Here is a 19,800-nt window from a genome sequence, read left to right on the forward strand (position 1 = left end):
AAAGCTTAGCAGTAAATAATGATACTGATGCAATAGGTATCTATGAAACATGGTGGAATGAGGATAAATGATGGAATACTGTAATACCAGGATACAAATTATACAGGAATGACAGAGTAGGTCATATTGGTGGGGGAGTGGCACTCTACATCAAAGACTGCATCAAATCAAATAGGGTAGATTTTCCAACTGATATGAGTGGTATCATAGAGTCTTTGTGGATAGAAATCTTGGGTTTCAATAGAAAAAGTACTTCTAGGGATATACTACTGACCTCTAGACCAGGATGGCAGTAACGAGCTAGAAATGCTAAAGGAGTTAAGAGAGGCGGTGACAGCAGAAAACACAGTAATAATGGGGGACTTCACCTATCCACAAATAAGCCTGGGTCAATCTAACGTCATGCTGGGATGCTGAGACCAAATTTCTAAATGTTATAAAAGATTGCTTCCTGGAGCAGCTAGGTCTGGAACTTACAAGAAGACAGGCCATTCTTGACCTAGTCTTAAACAGTTCACACTATTTGGTGAAAAGAGTCAGTGTCACAGAGTCATTTGGCAATAGTAACCACAATGCAACTGGGTTTGACATCCGAGTAGGAGGGGAGACACACATCTATACAGTGGCTGAGCCTACAAGAGACGCTGACCGCACGGTAGCTCATTATTAGCATTGCGTGGCATGAAGCAACACTACTGTGCAGTAGTAACAAGCTACTGCAGTCAGCATCACCTGAAAGCCATTTGGTGATGCTACTGCACAGTAATATGCGCAGTCATTTAGTACTTGTGTATACTAGTACTAAATGATTGGGCACTAACAACTGCTCAGTCAGTGTCTCACATAGACATGGCTAACGTCCTTTAACTTTAAAAAGGGAGATTACATCAAAATGAAGAAGCTAGTAGTTAGAAGTTAAAGGAGGTGAGGAACTTTCAGGAAGCATGGGAACTGCTTAAGAACATCATATTGGATGCACAGAGCACATGGCTACTGCAAGTAAAAAAAGAAAAGAAAAGCAGACCAAAAGAAAGCCAGGATGGTTTAATAGCACAGTTGCAGATGCAATAAGCAGAAACAAGGTTTCTTTCAAAATGTATAAGTCAAATCCTAATGTTAAAAAATAAAAAGAGCATAAACATAGCAAAGCAAGTATAAAACAGTAATAAGACAAGCTAAGAGAGAATTTGAGGAGAAACTTGCTAGACACACAAAAGATAACAATAAAAAATTATTTCAGTACATTAGAAGCCAAAGACCTGCCAGGGAACCAGTTGGGCCTTCAGATGATCAGGGTGTAAAAGAGGTGCTCAAGGGTGTCAGAGCCATTGCTGAGACACTAAATGTATTCTTTGCATCCGTCTTCACAGTAGAAGATGTTATAGAAATTCTCTCACTTGATCCACTCCTCTCCAGGCACAAGTCAGTGGAACTGACCCAAATTGAGGTTTCAATAGAGGAGGTCGTAGAGGAAATTGAGAAACTAAACAGTAGCAAATCACCAGGACCTGATGGCATTCACCCTAGGATCCTTAAGGAGCTCAGATTGTAAATTGCTGAACTCCTAACTGTAGTATGCAACCTATCATAAAAACAGTGTCAGTACCTGGGGGCTGGAGGGTGGCCAATGTGACTCCCATATTTAAAAAAGGCTCTAGAGGGGATGCAAGGAACTACAGGTCAGCAAGCCTAAATTCTGTTCCAGGAAAACTGGCAGAAACACTGATAAAAAAAGAATTGTTCAGCACATGAATGAAAATGACTTGCTGAGGAGGAATCCACATGGCTTTGTCAGAGGGAAATTGTGTCTTACCAACTCACTAGAATTCTTTGAGGTTGTCAACAAGGGTGGATCCGGGGGGGGGGGGGGGGGGTGTCCACTTGACACAGTATATTTGAACTTCCAAAAAGCCTTTGACAAGGTCCCCCATCAGAGGCTCTAAACTAAATTAGGTAGTCATGGGATTACAGGGAATGCCCACTCATGGATTAGAAATTGCCGTAAAGATAGAAAGCAGAGTGAGTATTCATAGTCAATTTTCAGGATGGAAAGAGGTAAACAGCAGGGTCCCCCAGGGATCTGTGCTGGAACCAGTGCTGTTTAACTGATGAATAAATAAATGATCTGGACAGGGGGGTGAGTAGCATGCTGGCCACTTTTGCCAATGACACAAAATTACTCAAAGTGGTAAAGACCAAGGCTGACTGTGAGGAACTAGAGAAGGATCTGGCATGACTGAGCCAGGGCAACTAAATGGCAGATACAATTCAATGTAGATAAGTATAAAGTGAGGCACCTGGGCAAAAATAACCCCAACTATTACACTATGATGGGTGCTACATTAGGTGTTACCACACAGAAAGAGGTCTGGGAGTCATTGTGGACAGTTCATTAAAAACATTAGCTCCGTGCTCAGCAGCTGTCAAAAAGGCAAACCAAATGTTAGAGATTATTAAGAAGGGAATTGTAAACAAAACAGAAAGTATCATTATGGCTCCTTATAAATCCATGGGGCATCCACACCTTGAATACTGTGCCCAGGTCTGGTCTCCACACCTCAAAAAGTATATAGAAGAACTACAGAAGGTATAGAGAAGGGCACCAAGAATGATTAATGGTATAGAGGTGCTTCCATATGAAGAGAGACCAAAGAGGCTAGGTCTATTCAGTTTAGAAAAGTGATGCTGGGGGGGGGAGGGGGGGATGTTATAAGGGTTTATAAAATAGAAAATGGTGAAAAGAATATACATCAGGATTTATTATTTACTATCTCTCACAGTACAAGAACTAAGGGTCACAAAATGAAGCTAGTGGGTAGTATGTTTAAAATGAACAAAAGGAAGTTCTTTTTCAGACACTGTGTAATTAAAGTGTGGAACTCATTGCCACTAGATGTGGAAACTGAAAGTTTAGCCAGATTCAAAAAGGGATTGGATAGAAGGGGCATTAGTAGCTACTAAGCATGAGTTAGGTGTATAGACTCTGAATCAGAGAACTTAAATGCTGGAAGTTGCAAGTGAGAGAGGAGGAGGCAAGGTGGGGTGGGGGCAGGAGGAGAAGCCCTAGTCATACCCACTTCATTCTCCCTTTCAGCATCTACTCTCTTCCACTGTGACACAGGATACTGGGCAAGCTGGATCTATGGTCTGACCCAGTAAATGTCAATTCTTATGTTTTTATATATCTTTTCTTAAAAAAAGAATGATGGTATATTATATCTCATACAAATGATAAGGGATTCCAGCCAATGCCTATTTACCCACTCTCTCCACAATGATAAGGAGAAGGAAAAAAGCTTAATATTCACACATAGAAAACATTCATTTGCTCTGGATAAGACAAGCAAGTAGAAATTTTCAAAGCTTATATAAATGCAAGTAAAAGGACTGGCAGATGGCTCTATTCTATTTTTCCCCACACTGAACGTGTGGAAAACCCCAACTGCATCAGCTGCAGTGCAACTTCACTGAAAACAGGGTAGGCCAAGAAAATGAAATGCAGAGGCAGCTGTTTCTGTGATCTCATCAAATATGATCAAAGAAAGCGTGAAGTCATATCTGGCAGGTTTGAGATTTTAAAGATATAGTCAGATGCAGTCATTTCTATTGCAACCAATAGGCTGAAATAGCTGTTATGCTATTCATCCCCCGGTAGGTGGGTGAACAGGGATCTCCTTGTATAAGGCCTCTGTAAGACAGCTTTGAGTAGGAGGCCAGAACTCAGGCCTTCAAGTATAAACTATTCTCAAATAAAATGAAATGCAAATAGTAAAGTGTAGTATGAGGAACTGAGGACAAAACAAGGATATAAAGAAACAAAACAAGAGATGGGGATGGCTACAAAATGAGACAGACATTTAAAAATATCTACAGTAATAAATGAGCACACTGTGTATTTTCACATACTAATAAGAGGCATTCAGCTAAGAAATAGCTACAATGAAAAAATGGCAAATACGGTATAAATTACAAGGCTAAGATGAGCATACTAATCTTTAGAATTCTACAAAGGGAGACCAGATGTCTTCACATATATTAAGCTGTATTATATTAAGCTGTTTATTCTTTTCACAGTAAAATGTTCTCATTCTTTCATAAGCCAACCAGCATATTATATATTTAACAGGGTATCAAACTTACAAGGGGAAAAGGTTTAGGATACTTAGAGGCTGCTTGAAGTAAAGGTTTTGGTCTGACAAGGTTTCTATCTGAACCTAAAATAGAGCAAGGCACTTGGATTTCTACTGGTTTTGAAACCTGGTTCACAACTGCGCTGTAGGGATAACAAGGCTCTTATTTTTACATTAGTGTCCACACAGGGGCCTTACCTGGCTTCTTCCTATATGCTACCCCCAATGTCCAAAATTCAGTGATCCAAAATCTCATCTTGCATACACCAAGACAAAGGCTCACTACCATTGTTGTTGCAAATAATGGGAGTCTCATCACTCACTTGAATGGAGCAGGACTGGAGCTACATTACAGGTGTAACTAAGACACAGACGTGGCCCAAGGGGACTGATTCTCTTAATTGAAAAAAGTTTTATACTGGTGTAACTCCACTGGCTTCAGAGTTGCTCCTACTTTAATATAAATTAAGAGGATAAGGCCCAATGCCCTTTAAATTAGGCTTCCACACAATAGTTGGGGACTGTTAACGCAAAACAGGATTCCTTACTGAATCAGTGTAAGCTTTAGCACTGAAGTAGATACACACCTGCTATGCTGGCTTCCTAAAAGGTATATGAGAATGAGAGCTCAGTTTATTCACAGATGCCTCATTAGAGAAAATATTAACAGGCTGAAATCACAAGGGAGACTGAGGCCCTGAAACACAGTCTGTCAAGCTCAACTTTTAGACATCCTGCTGCTTAGTGGAATCAATAGCCCTAAGCAACATGCCCTGTCTCTTTATACAATGCATGGGAAGAGTTGGGCCCTAAGCATGGGATTCACAGAAACCAGCTTGTTAAGCACAGTGCTGTCTGAACTGCTGCATAGGAAATGGTGATGAGAGGGGTCAGGCTTAAACCCCACTCTTCTGATCTATATTCCAAGCAAAGCAGAACACCTTCAACAAGTAGGTTCTCTGAAACTACTCTTCCTGCCACAATACTACAGAGGCTGGTGGTTAGAACGCACAACTGGGGGTACAAAAGGTGGGTCTGAGTCCCTTCAGCTGATATCTATTTGGTTAGGGATGCCACCACACCTTCTTTTAGCTATCTTTTAATCATGCTCTGGTGAGATGGACAAAGGAATGTCCATCTTGTAAATTTTGATGGGTCATAGGCATGAACTGGACCCTAGACGCTCAGCTTTGTTGACAGTTAGATAATTGTGCCCAACAGTTGCAGCGTAGTCTCTAGAGGATTGTATCAGTGAAAATGTAAGTGCTGAGGGACTTAGGTAAGGCTTTGTGAATGTCCATGATGCCCTAATATTGGACTAGACCAGGAAATCTAAAGAAAACACATGACACACAACTCACCTTACAGGAACAAACAGAGCACCTATCTTCCTTCAGTGTCCACACCTGACCATTTCGCTTCAAGCTACCTTCATGTGGGCAATCCCCAGTGCAAGATGGTCCTGATGGACACAGACAATCGAAACCACCTGCCAAGTTCACACAGGCTGAATCATTCCAACAGGTGTGGATCCTTAGGGCACATTCATCGATATCTGCAAAACACAGCCAATGTATAGTGTCTTGGAGGTTTGTTTCCAGTGACAAATTGTTCATTCATTATTAAACAGTTACTGCTTGTCTCCCTGGGTTGTTGGAGGGTGTCTTCCTCCTGGTATATTCTGTATTTGTTGGAAACAAAACAGAATTACTATGTTCTGTTATGATTCCACTGCTGACTTCTGAAACCACTTACAGTATGCTCATTTGTAAATGCCGACATTCCTAGGAAAGCTATACAGCAATGATGAACTTGAACCGCCAGGGAAGGTGCTTCTAGTTAGTAGGAACTGGCAGACAGTTAGAGTGACTGTCTGCCAATTAGGGCACCTTCTGTTCTGGGTTTTAGACTGAAATAGAAAAGCACCATTTTCATAAGCTCCTACCACGATCTAAGCTTCCCCAGACTAATGACAAGCAATCACTACCCTTTCCTATAGAAAGAAGAAGAGAATAAAAGGAAAGGCATCAGAACACTTTCTATAGAAAAGAAATCCTCAAGGTCTGAAAGTATACAAAATCATGTAGTAAAAGTGAGGTTCAACAAAGCAACAAAGATTTTAGCACCAACCATTGAAAAAGTTAATATTTTTCCTAGGTGATTTTAGGAACTACTTAACTACTAAATGATATGATGCATTACTGCACAGGGTTGAAATTGCTGGCAGTTGATTATTGCAGGTGGGAATTTCCCTGGGACACCAAAGACAACACCCTTCCTTTTATAAAAAAAAACAAAACCCATGAAATTGTTTTGCTAAGACAATCTGGAAAATAGCTATGTTTCTCTAGAAAATCTTTATTAGAGCTCTGTTTAAGAAAATGTTTACAATTATAGTGCAAGTGAATATATAGCTCTTGTTTCCATAATGTACATTAACAACCAAAAGCTTAATCAAGGGGGGGAGAGAAGTTTATTTGGATGAGATGAAGCATATTATATAAAAAGATGAATACATAAAAATGCTTTTTAATGTGTGTGTATATTCACATATAACTATGAAAATATAAATTGAAACAGATAGTAAAATCTCATATAATACTTTTCATTCTGAAGAACACATTTATACAAATATTACAAATTATGCAGAAGAATCACAAAATGTACCACTTAAAATGCAGTGACTTCTAGGGTGAAATATGCAACTATTTAATGGGCAATAGTTAAGTATCACATACCAATAGTACCTAACGTTTAAGAAAAGCAGAGGAGAATATAATATACATTATTACATGGAAATTATGGTGTTAAATTTCCCAAAGATGACATGGCTAACAACCATGCTACTTCTGTGGCAAATGCCATAACCTCTTAAAGTGGTCAGAAGTTTGGATTATCTTTTTTTCAGGAGTAAAGGGTGCCTTCTAAACAAGTGATACGATGGAGCTTTAACTGAATCACAAATGGTACTTCTTAAAGCAGGTTGTCAAAGACACCAACCTGCAGAGTCCCATCATCTGGCCCACTATGTCACCCTTAGGTCTTGCACTGGATCCACACGCTGCATGCGGTGTGTGCTGGACCAGTAGCCTATGCTCAATGTCAGTTCTTGTGGAAGGCTGGTCTGAGGTACCTGTGGCACCTACTCTGGACCAACCCTGCACACTAGATCCAATATGTGAGACTGGTCTGTGGGCCTAATGAATAAATTATTCCAGTGGGTCATATGATCGTAGTGCAGGGGTCAGTAACATTATTGGGCAGAGTGCCAAAAACACCTGCAACACCTGCACCTTGACTTGTAAAATGATATGCTGGCGTGGACAGTGGGGAAGCTCTGAAGAGCCTGATCCTTGCTGTGGCAGTGCAGCCCTGGCACCTTCCCTGCCACACCCCCCGGCTCATATGCCAAGCAAAATGTCTTTGCATGCCATACTCTGTCACCCATGCCGGGGGTTGCCTACCCCTGTCTTAGTAGTTTGAATTCCAAAGTCACTTTTTGTATTTTACTCAGGTTTTACTCACATAAGGACAAATTTTACATGCATACAGTCTGAGTAAACAATCAGAAACATCTTCAGAATTTGGATCGATGAGAAAAAAGTTTCCGTAATGCAGGTCAAGCGAACTAGTTATCATAGCCAGGACAGCAAACCTCTCAAACTGGCTATTATTTCACATTTCAATTTACAGGTGGTGGGGATGGACTGGAAATGCCAAGCAACCTGCTGGCCAGCACAGCTGAATCAAAAATATAGGTCAGCAGCAAATCGCTAATCCTCCCTTCCCTTTACCTCTCCTACCCCAGAACGAAGATGAAGCAAAGAGGGAATTGTACCTTTGAGTGTCTGGTGAGCACAGAGTCTGCTGGACTTACTCCTAGGTTGATGCAATTTACATATCGCATCTTATTCAACGTTATTTGACCCTTAGACTTCCTACGCACTACTGTATTTTTCTGCCTGATTTCAAATAAATGAAAAAATATATCTCCATGTGCACACTTTGCCCCCATTAGTTTTCTTCCCATCATCTTTTTAATAAATAGGCTATCTAGAAGGGGCCATTGTATGTGGTATAAAAGGCACTTTATGATTTGAAATCAAAGCTCGCGGTCTATTGTTTATCAAGTGCCAGAGTATTAAAAAAAGAAGAAAAGCCTCAAACAATGACATAAACAGAGCCATGGATATGGAATTAGTTGTTTCAATGGAAGATGATAACCAATTAGCTATTATGGAACTAAGAGTATTCTTTAAAAAACCATGTGCTATTTATCCTTTCACTAGACCTTGACTTGTATTTTATGTTGAAAACAAATATACAAATGCAACATACACTTTGCTGTTGGTGATTTCACATTTAATAGATCCAAGCATTGTCAATATTTTCTTCCCCGCAATAATAAGGCCTCCCTAAATAGCATATATATAATATGCAGCAGGATTAGAGTTCAGATTAGAAGAGTAGATTTAACAGTTCAAAACTAAAAGGATTTCACAGATGAATATAGAGCCATATTGCCTACACAGTTCCATGTAATTGCTTTACTTATGACATAGAAAACTAATTCTGCTTCCATGCAATTTAACAGATTTATGGAAAGCCAGATGTTAGCAATTATAGAAACTGACATTATTCATATTCTCAGTACTACAGACCTGTTTGCACTGCACAAAACCAACTTAATCTATTATATGTAACCAACAGGGGAGAAGCACCCTATTTACTTACAGCAACGGCTGCTCTCTGCTGAGTGCACATAAAGAAGATGCCCCACTGAGAGTTGCCCAACCTAGCAAGCAGGCCATTCATGAAGAACAAGCCAATCAAACAAAAGCCAAGTAACATGTACTGTTTGCAGAATTTTGGGCCTTGTTAGACATTAATTTTAGGCGCATGCTGTAGCTCTTAACCCCCGATTTTCCAGACATTAACACTTGAAACTAGTTTTAAGCACACTTCAGGGTGTTTAAAGTTATGCCACTCAGGGGAAGGTTAATTTCTGATTCGTGTTACCAAGCTCATGTTCCATTAACACATGGCCACTCCCCACAGATGGGCCATCCAAATTGCAGTCATCCAGCATCCTAGGATGTAGATTCCTCTCCCCCACCCTCCTGTTGTCTGTGGAGACTTTCTACCCCATGAACTCTACTGTTAAGGGGGCAGTTCTGGCACCACACCAACTCTCCCTCCTACTCCTGGGGGAGTGACCTTCCCATGCAAACAGCCTGCAGGGCACATGCCACCTAGCCAGGTCACAGGGCATGGATGGATCCAGAAGTGGGATCTAGAGGGGGTCAGAAGGGAACAAGGTAAGGGGACAGATCAGGTCCCCATAAGCTGGGGTTTCTTTCCTGTGCCAGGGGCAGCAGCTCTCCCAAAAGTGCCTTTTGACAGCTCTTATCTCCCAGCCACCCTGGGAAGCATGACCAGCACCCCCCACACCCCAATCCCAAATTATTAAAACTTTTTAAATGGTTTTTATTACTTTTTAGTTTATCCTTTAGAGGCTGACTTCCTTCATTTCACCATCCTTCCCCCATCCCCATTTCCTTTACATCTCCCATTTCCTAACCCACTCCCATCCCATTAATTCTTTGCCTCCTAGCTTCTTCATGTTCCCAACCCCAACAACTCATCTCTGACACCCCCCCACCTAGACCAGAGATATAAATTTCTCCTGGCTCACAAGCTCTATGGTGGCAACTCACACCTGTAGCTCCTAGTCAGACCCCTGCTCACCAGCCCCCTAGTGACAAGTCACAGCCATGCAGATGGGGGACAGTCAGAGACAGTTTTTAGCCTTAAGATATGACTGCTCCAAACTCAAGCCAGCATTAACACCATTCAACATTTGAGCAGGTCAAACTGCAACACGTAACAAGGCCCTTTAATCCTAGACCATTTGTCTTCTTCCACTTCCTTAATACAAATGAGGGCTCCCTATTATTTTACTGCATTTATTATTTACATGTTTTAGTAATTAATCAAATGTTAAAGGGTTGGACATTGCACCCATTCCAGAACTGAACTTTTAACAGACATAATTTTCTTGAAACATTCCTTGGGCACATTTCTGCTGTTAGTGGCTGTAGTTCTCAGCATCAGAACCAATAATGTACACTGACAGTAGCAAAGTAATGTTTTCCCTTTTTCGCCCTTTGAACCTGAGATTGAGGGTATTTTTAAAAAGCTTGAATACTTGATTTTGCTTTCAATTAGCTCACAAAGCTATTCCGCTGTAAGTGAAATCTAATGTAATTATATAAGTATATATAAGATGAGATAACATAACACAAATTTAAAATATAAATGAAAATAGTCCTATTTATGACTAAACCTCTTTCAAAGACTGGTCTTGCTACGTAAGCCACAGCAAATTGCCCTGATTTCTCTGCTGCTATGTACTGGAAATACCTTGGATTCTGGGTTTTGTATCAAAGTAATTTAAGCTATCCTATAGGTACTTCGCTCAAATAATTCACAAACCTAAATATCCTGGTATACAATTTCTAATAAAGAAAATATTTAAAGAGAATTTGAAATCAAGTAAATATAAAAATCACATTATGAGGTACTTCTATATATTTACATCCTCTTCATAATTTTTTTCAGAAATTATGGCTTGACTCAAACTGTGAATGGGTGGGAAGGGCATTACACTAGTGGTCACTTGGTGAAACCTAGCTGCTATTTTTTTTTCTATTGTCATCAGCCATAAACATTCAGGGAAGGAGATCAGTATATAGTTGCTCTTGATGGGTGAGGCAAAACAATTCATATGAAGTTCATTTCCTGTTCTATCACCATGACACTGGTTCTGAAGTAAAAACTTATTTGCTTCACAACTAGGCAAGATTTGACTTAAAAGCACATAAAGTATAAGAGATAATACAAATGTCTTAGCTCTTTTCTGATTATAACAACACAAACAGGTTTCTTTCTTTACTTCTTATGGTGAAATAACTGAGGATTTTCTGAACACAATGAGATTCATTTAGTCCTTATTCTGAATTATTTTAATTCATTTACTAAAAACACTTGGGGCATGGTGGCGCCATGGCATGCAGGCTGTGTAATATCTTGAACAAATTTGAATGACACAAGTTGGAAAGTAAATGGCATGATCCAACCTTTTGAGGGAATCACTGCCTTTAACAAAGGTACATACTTTCTTTTAATGCAAAATGGAAGGTGAATAGGAACAGGCCATTTGCACTAGTAAGTATCACCAGGACACAGCCCAGGGTAAGTGAAGACACATTCAAGTGCCATGCCACCTCAAGAACAATGCAGGGAACTCAAGGGTTCTAGCAAAACCCCAAGTGCAAGGTGCATTTCTTTAATCTTTCCTTCACTAAGGATTCATTGCAATGAGTGCCCTTAACAAAAATCCTAACACTCTACTAATAAAATTGCTGTTCCTATAGGGGAAAGGATGAGAGACAATGAATCACATGTGACATGACAGGAGCACTTTTTAAAGTACTCTTGGAAGACACTCAGATACTTTGGTGATTGGGCCATCTCAGAACCCGAGCAGAATAGAATGGGGGGAAATCACCCAAGAGAAACCATTTTGTGTTTCTTCCCTCCCTGCCCCACAATGTCCTTAGTTTACGTGTATTAAAAGGATTCCCATGGACACTTTTTAAATGCACAAACATGTGAGAATGAATGTGTGCACAAACACAGGTTCATTTACCTGATTTCATATACTGATTTGATCCCTTGCCTCCATACTTAATTTCTGAATTCAATACGTATTAGTGTCTCATTCAGTATTTAATAGTACACTTTTCTATAGCACCTTAATGAAACTGTGTCCATATGAGTGGTATGCCTTCTGATATCATGATGAACTATCACAGATAAAAACCTACTAGTGTGCTAATTTCAACTTCTATGCTACATTAAACCATTACAATATAAAACAATGTGAAAAATGTATGCTGGGCTCCCAATCAACATATGTATGAGTTAATTGAACACTGTTTTGACAAATCATTTTTCACAAGCAATTTGTCACTTCAGAGGTAATTTATTTGCTCTTCTTTTAAATCAAACTTAGTGGTATGAACATGGTTTAAACTAAAATCATTAAGGAGATTCATCTTTATTCAGAAAATCTTTGATCATAGCACTTAAATACTGTAGAACTGTAAGTCTACCAAAAGACTAAAAAAAGTCTACTAAAAGGACACTATTAAGTAGGTTAAGTTGGTTTGAAAATGCAGGTTTTGATAAAACACACTTTATATAAACTCTAATATGACTCAAAATGCTTACCTTAAGAGTATGTAATTAAGTTCAGGAGAGCCAGAAAACCTAAAGAAAGGCTAAATAGCAAGCAATTTTCTTACCAGCAACAAAGCTGATAAAACATCTTGCAGAGTTTCAAAATTATTTCAGTTTTAACAATTAAAGGTGTTATTACTAACACAAACAACAGTCACAGGTGAGCTACAGCTGCTCTGTGTCATTCTGGGTATATAAAGCAGCTGTAAACCCAACTGAACTACCCCCACACTATACCACACTACACAACTGAGGATTTCTCCACTGGATCAAGCTGCTAATGCACTCTTTTCCCTGGGCATTAGCAATGGACTATCTACCAGGGAAGAAGATGCGACCAAGGCAACTTTATTCAATAAAGCATATATCCTTTAGTACTAAACATTTTTTATTCAGTCTTTTAAGAGTATATCTTTTCTATAACACATAAAGGCAGACAAATCAGATAACAGGACTGAAGTTTTGGACTTCAAAAATGTAAATTTCAACAAACTCAGGTCACTAGTAGGGAAAGGGCTATGGGACCAGGGGCTGAAGGCGAAAGGAGTGCATGAAGAGTGGTCGTCTCTTAAAGACACGATCCTCAAAGCACAAAGGAAATCAATTCCTATGTGGAGGAAAGGTAACAAAAGGGCTGGGAAGCCTTCTTGGCTAAACAAGGATATCATAGTCCTCTTAAGAAAGAAGAAATTGGTGTACAAACAATGGAAGCTTGAGGCATGCCCCAAGGAGGACTATACAACAATGGCCTGCACCTGTAGGGAACAGATTCAAAAGGCTAAGGTGGCTGTACCAGGAGAGAAAAACAAACACACAGGAAGAGAAAAATAAGAAGATTACTTACCTTTAACAGGAGCTGCAACGCAACAGGAATCAAAGGAAAAACCCGCATGGCTCATTAGCCGCGCCTTTATTCAGCTGAGACCAGCCAGTGACATCATGAGGGAGCCCTGCAAAATGGAGATAAAAGAACCAGACGGACAAGGGAAGGGGGGAAAGAGGAAGGACCTGGGAAGTGTGGGGACACCCAGCCCCTTCCGGGATTATCTCCAGGCGGGAGGAGCGGTGAACGAGAAGCCACAGAAGGCTCCTGACGCTTGCCGAACCTTGAGAAGGCGGCAACCCGCTACTAACGCTGAAAGCGAAAGAGAAGTGGCTCTGCCTGCTGGCAGAGGTCCCAGTGCTGGGGAGATCACCGGATGCCACACGGGAGTTGCCTCCAAAGGTGGCAGTGGCATGGGTCGGAGGGAGGAGGAGAAGCCTGGCCTAGAGAGCGAGCCACAACGGAGGCAGCCAGAGAGATGGCACAGCACTCCGGGAGTCCTCCTGAGGGAGAGTGAGATCCGGCCACCTACAGGGGAGCAGAGCAGTCTCCAAATAAGAATGCTGTAGGGAGCAGAGGGACAAGATAACCCAGGGCTGTAGAGGCAAGGGAAAAAGGAGAAGATAGGAAAGAGAACCTGGGTAGGGGTTCACTCCTAGCCAAGGGATAGAGAGAGCTTGGCACCTAGGGTCTCTGAGGTAAGAGGCCTGGGAAGGGAGTTGTTTTTCTTTTGAACGGTTAATTTTTGTTTCCCCGAGTGAAGGGGTTGAGAAGTAGGAAAAGGGTCAAGAAAGGGGGAGAGGTGGTGCATAATTCAGTACATGGCCCGTTGTGTCGAGGGCAGGACTAGGTTTCTCCCAGGTTAGCTCAGGCCCCACGAGGAAGGCGGACAAAAACGACATAAGACGGAGGAAGACCGTCGGATCCAGAAGGTGTTATCCGAAGAGGAGCGTTGACCCGTGAGGTTCTGAGGTAGCGGAGGAAGAGGTACTGGGTCGCAAATTTGGGACAGCTCATCAAGGTGGCATGAGGACGGGGTGTAGGGGTGGCGAAGCCCTGCTAGTGACCACCAGGACCCTGCATCATGGAAGACCCCGGGCTAGCCACTTCCCAACCACTAGGAAATATTAAAGTCATGGCAGGTGGGATAAGGGAAGGCTTCCCAAGGAGGTAACACCAGCACGGCGTTCTCGGGGGAGGTTGCAGGGAGAACACCTTTCCGGGCATGAGCCAAGGCAGCATGTGACCGGTTATTCGAGACCCAGTGGTCACAGTGGCGACTGAACTAAAATTAGCAACAGGAGTCAAGGACAACAAGAAGTCCTTCTTGAGGTATGTAGGGAACAGGAAGAAAAAAATTGGGAGTGTGGGGCTCAACAATTTAGGACAGCTGGTTACCAACACTCAGGAGAAAACTGAACTCTTGAATGACTACTTTGCTTCAGTATTTCACCAGGTCAAGGGCAAAATCATGCCAGATTGGGTACAGATGGAGCAGGGTAGGAATTACTGCCTTCCTACTATTACTGTAGAACTGGTATGTGAACATTTAAAAAAATCAGACATGTGTAAGTCAGCAGGAGCAGATTAACTTCATCTGAGGGGGTTGAAGGAGCTGGCTGAAGTCATCGCAGGACTTCTGGTGAAACTTTTCCAAAACTTGTGGTGCTCTGGAGAGGTCCCCGAGGACTGGAAGAGGGCCAAAGTTATACCCATCTTCAAGAAATGGAGGAAGGAGGCAGTGGTGAGGTGTAAGGAGGCCTTTGATTTAGTATACCACAATGTTCTCATGAGAAAATTGGAGGACTGTGGGCTTAACCATGAGGCTGTTAGATGGGTAGGAAGCTGGTTGCAGGGTAGGACCCAGAGAATTCTAATGAATGGATCTATGTCATCTTGGTGAGAAGTGGCCAGTGGTGTCCCTCAGGGGTCAGTGCTTGGTCCAATGCTTTTCAACATCTTTATCAATGATTTGGATGTGGGGGTAAAGAGCTCACTGGCCAAGTCCGCAGATGACACCAAGCTATGGGGAAGCGTGGTCACGCTTGAAGATAGGCTGCAGATACAGGTGGACCTAGACAGGCTGGCAAGTTGGACAGAGCAGAATCAGATGAAGTTCAATGTCAAGAAATGTAAAGTGGACATTTTACAAACCTGGGAACAAAAAAATGCCCTACATACCTACTGGCCTGGCAACGCCAAACTGACAAACACCATGAATGAAAGGCACCTGGGGGTAATAATAGACCACAGTACAAATATGAGCCAGCAGGGTGATGCTGTAGCCAACAGGGCAAATAATATTCTAGCATGCATCAATCGATTCATCTCCAACAAAACTAGGGAAGTGATTTTTCCACTCTGCACGGTATTGGTGAGACCACAGCTTGAGTGCTGCATCCATTACTGGGTGCTGCACTTCAACACAGACATGGTAAAACTCGAGAGAGTCCAGAGAAACGCCACTTGTATGATCAAAGATTTGCATGGCAAGCCATGTGAGGAAAGACTGAGGGATCTGGGACTTTTCATCCTAAAAAAGAGAAGGCTGAGAGGGGACTTGATAGTGACTAACCACTACATCAGGGGCATACATCAAGGGCTCAGTGAACAGCTGTTCACCAGGGCACCCTTAGGGAAAACCAGGAGTAATGGTCAGAAACTCCTGGAAGACCGTTTCAGGCTCAACATTAGGAAAATCTTTTTCACAGTCAGCGTGTCTAGACTGTGGAACAAGCTCCCTCCAGAGGTGGTGCGATCATCTACCCTGGAAATCTTCAAGAGGAGACTGGACAGTCACCTTGCTGGGGTCACCTGACTCCCAGTTGTCTTTCCTGCCTGGTGCAAGGGGGCTGGACCCGATGATCTTCCGAGGTCCATTCCAGCCTCACTATCTATGAATCTACAAACCTGTATGTGATTCATGTACACTGTTTGATAGCATGTTAAACTGTCACAGAAGGAAAATCCCTACTGCTGTTCCCCCTAAATTTCAACATACTTAGTTTTGCTTAGCTATTTCGGTAGCTGGTATAATATGCTATAATAGCAAAACATTTTGGTACTGAGGAAAAAGAAATGACAGATGAAGCCCAGTCCTGATAGTTTATTAAGTTCAAATGACAACCCTGTGGAAGCATTAGGAATACTAGCTCTTAAGTTAGCCGCTAGCTCATAAGCACTGCAGCTTTGTCTTAGTGTTTATGAAGTGAAAAACAATTTATCCCCAGTTCACCGGTGACTGAAATAGACTCCGATATTTCAAGTTTTAATCAATTAAATAGATGACAATATAGGAGGGTCTATGTAATGTCTCTTTCTACCTACCACTGAAGCAACAAAAGAAAAATTCTACAGCATAAAGGGGAGATGGAAAAACTTCAAAGGAAGCATCAAGCCTTCTGTTTTACAAATTAAGATGCTTTACTTTTTTTATTGATTTCAACTCTATACACCAAATAATGGACAATGCTATAGCACACTATACATTATGGCTGCTTCCAGAAGTTTAAAAAAAAGTGATGCTTTACTTTAAATTCAGCACAGTCCCGCGCTGAGCCCAGCATGTGCCCAGAAGAGGTAGTGCATTAGTTGGACCCAGCTCACCTGATGTCTGTATAGATCAGGCATTTTAGTGGGGCTGTTTTGGCACTTTTATCTAGTAGCTGATTGAATCAGCTTTAGTTATATGCACAAAAAAGTCCTGCTAAAGAACCTGATCTATATAGATACTGCAGAGCCGGGATGAAGTAAAGCGCAGCTGCTTCCAGTAAAGCGTGATTTGTTGTTTTTTTTTAATGCCTGCAACCAACCTAAAGCAGCATGAATTAAATTTAAAATCTATTCAAACTTAAGCCTAGGTTTGAGGCTTGGAGGATTGTTGCACCTGGCATGTATGACAGGATGACAAGCATGAGTTGAGCTTTTCACAACTTGGAAACCAATGACTTTTCCTGGTCATAGAAAATTAGGGTTGGAAGGGACCTCACGAGGTCATCTAGTCCAATCCCCTGCTCAAAGCAGGACTACTTGCAACTAGATCATCCCAGCCAAGGCTTTGTCTACTCAGGTCTTAAAAACCTCCAAGGATGGAGAGTCCACAATGTCTCTAGGTAACCTGTTCCAGTATTTTACTACCCTCCTAGTAAGAAAGTTTTTCCTAACATCTAACCTAAACTTCCCTTGCTGTGATTTGAGACCATTGCTCCTTGTTCTGTTATCTGCCACCACTGAGAACAGTCTACCCTCTTTGGAACTACCCTTCAGCAGTTTTTCATTCTCTGTAGCAGCTGTCCTAGCCGTGCAATGCCGTTCTGTGTCATACTGTACTTCAGGGGTCAGCAAAGTTTTTGGGCAGAGTGCCCCAAACACCAGCAACATCTACTTTTAAGATGCCAGGGGCTGATGGTGGGGGAGCTGTGAAAGGCCTGCTCCTTGTTGTCTCAGTATAGTCCCAGACACCTGCTCAGAGACACACGAGCACCTACTGGTAGCAACAAGCCAGGCCAAGGCTCCATGGATCCCGGTGCAGCCACTTACCCTGCCTCCTGCTGCGAGTAGCCCAGGCTCCATGACAGATGGCAGAGGCCTGCCCAGAGCCTGGACCAGCTGTGGCAGGCAGTTGGGAGGCTGCAAGTGGCTGCACTGGGGTTTGTGGAGCACCAGCCTGGCTTGTGAGCAGGAGGTTCATGAACACCACAGGGCAAGCAGTGGGGAAGGGTCCAGAGCTGCACTTCCACAACAAGGATTGGGCCCCTCATGAATCCCTTGCCATCCACCCTAAGGCGTGCATGCACCTGCCACTAGCAACAAGCTAGGTCAGGGCTCCATGGTAGGGCTGTGTGAAATTTTGGCAGCTGTTCTGTTTCAGTGGTGTTTCAGCTCATTTTGGCACCCAAAACACCAAATCCAAAATGAAGTGGAAGGCTCCAAAACAACTCCAAAACTAAATGAAACCATCCAAAATGTTTCAGAAATGTTTTGGAGCTAGGCTCGCAGGGAAAAAGAAACTAAGAGGAGGAGGAGGAAGAGGGGTGGAAGGACTGCTCTGATATTGACATCTGTAGCTGGCCAGTGTCTGCAAGATGTCCCTGAGGACCCTTCCAATTCCAGGACTCTAGGGGAGGGACAGCAGCCTGCTGTCAACTTGCACACAGATTCAGGTGCCCATGCCCCCCGGGACGAGTCTGGCACAGCCCTGCAGCCCTCCAGATCTGTATGTGGGATGACAGCATTCTACTGCTGCTGCCTGGGGTCAGCACCAGGACCCGATTCTGCTTGGCGCAACCAACATCAAGCACAGCCAGGGGGAGTCACAGGAGAAGCCCCTATGGCTGCCCTGCCCAGCCCCAGGCCCTGCCTGGCCCTGACTCCTGGCACTTAAAAAAAAAAAAAATAACGCCCCGAACTCACCACCTGTACAGCCCCTGCACCCTGATTGCACGTGCCACCCAGCTCCATCCCTGATGCCCCCAGCCCACTCCAGCATCCCGGCACTTTAAAAAAAAGCAAAAAAAGCTCTGCACTCACTGGCTGCAGGAGTGGCAACTGGGGCCGCTGGGTGCTCATGGCGGGGTACCCCCATGCAGCACAGGGCAGTGGGGGGCAGCAGGGATTGCCCCCCTCTGCCTGGCACCTGCACAGCACCTGCTCCATGGTGCAGGTGCAGCATGGCTCAGCAGAATGCTGTGCATTGTCTGGGAGCTGGGGCCACTGAAGCTGAGTGGTGTCAGGCTGCAGCTCAGTGCAGGAGCCACCCCAACTCCCAAAGGCCGCATTTGCCACTGCTGCATCGGGTGAGTGAGGCTTTTAAGTACCAACACTAGACTAGGGCCGGGCAGGGGATAGGGCTGGGCAGGGCAGCCATGGGGGTTTCCCCCATGGCTCCCCCACCCAGGGAGAGGCAGGCACAGCTGGAGGAACTGTGGGAGAACCTGCAGCTGCCTGGCTCTGTCTGCCTCACCCCGGCCAATCCAAATTTCTAAAACAGCGTTGAAACTCCACAATAGATTCAGCCAAATCAAAACGAAGCAGTGATCCAAAACACCAAAATGAATCACTGTTCTCCAAAACAGCAGAATCCAAAATAGAAATGAGACATAGCCATTTTGCACAGCCCTACTCCATGGACCCTGGTGCAGCTGTTTGCAGCTTCCTAGCTGCCTGCCACAACTGGCCCAGGCTCTGAGCAGGTCCCTGCTACTCAGCCTTCGGAGTGGGGGCTGCTCACAGCCAGTGGCAGGGAGGCTGCAAACAGCTGCACTGGGGTCTGCATAGCCCTGGCCCAGCTCATTGCTGGCAGCAGGTGCACATGCACCTCGAGGGGAACAGCAGGGGAGCTGTGAGGGGCCCAATCCTTGTGGCAGCACAGTCCTGGGCCCTTCCCCACTATCCGCTCTGGGGCATATGTGCCCTCAGGCAGCACTGCTGGCCAGTCTTTATTGGCCAGATCCAGCCCACAGGCCATATCTTTAACACCAATTAGCTATACCATAATGCCCAAAGAACAGAAGCTGCATATTTTTTCTATGTTTCTCATGCGAA

At 43.2% G+C, this 19,800-nt stretch overlaps 1 protein-coding gene across 2 annotated transcripts in view; it reads right to left on the reverse strand.

The window, feature by feature from the left end:
- The window catches only part of NELL1 (neural EGFL like 1), a 525,706-nt gene that overhangs the window by 14,788 nt on the left and 491,118 nt on the right, over window positions 1-19,800 (reverse strand). For both annotated transcript variants that reach the window (XM_019477067.2, XM_019477066.2), the window contains one exon: window positions 5,492-5,685. In XM_019477067.2, coding sequence (XP_019332612.2) covers window positions 5,492-5,685 — 194 coding nt within the window. The remainder of the gene's footprint in view (window positions 1-5,491; window positions 5,686-19,800) is intronic.

Source organism: Alligator mississippiensis, chromosome 2, assembly GCF_030867095.1.
Source record: "Alligator mississippiensis isolate rAllMis1 chromosome 2, rAllMis1, whole genome shotgun sequence".
NCBI classification, from domain to species: domain Eukaryota; kingdom Metazoa; phylum Chordata; order Crocodylia; family Alligatoridae; genus Alligator; species Alligator mississippiensis.